The sequence below is a fragment of the Penaeus monodon genome, chromosome 28 (assembly GCF_015228065.2).
Source record: "Penaeus monodon isolate SGIC_2016 chromosome 28, NSTDA_Pmon_1, whole genome shotgun sequence".
Taxonomy (NCBI): Eukaryota; Metazoa; Arthropoda; class Malacostraca; order Decapoda; family Penaeidae; genus Penaeus; species Penaeus monodon.
Window position 1 is genome coordinate 23,884,211 of NC_051413.1, and position 326 is coordinate 23,884,536.

General features: G+C 42.0%; 1 protein-coding gene across 2 annotated transcripts in view; it reads left to right on the forward strand.

Moving 5' to 3' along the window:
- Positions 1-326, forward strand: part of LOC119591424 (dipeptidase 1-like) — a 285,765-nt gene that overhangs the window by 275,793 nt on the left and 9,646 nt on the right. For both annotated transcript variants that reach the window (XM_037940165.1, XM_037940166.1), the window contains exon 12: positions 59-134. In XM_037940165.1, coding sequence (XP_037796093.1) covers positions 59-134 — 76 coding nt within the window. The remainder of the gene's footprint in view (positions 1-58; positions 135-326) is intronic.

Genomic DNA, 326 nt, shown 5'->3' on the forward strand with positions numbered 1-326 from the left:
GGTACAGAAACATGGACTAACAGATGTACTGTATCTGAACCTCCACTCTCTTTCCCAGACCACATCAACCACGTGAGAAAGATCGCAGGAATCAAGCACGTGGGCATCGGTGCGGACTTCGATGGTGTCAATAAGTAAGTGGAATGAATACCTGCTCTGTTCATCATGTTTTTGTCTCTGGATCAGAAATTAGAGGTACGTTGTGGCCATTGCACTGATGGTCGATGGCTTGTGCTATAAAAAACATGATCACCTGTGATTGTAAGTTCAATATGTATTCTGTTCATGTTCAGTACATAAATACACACCCACCTATATTGAAAGTT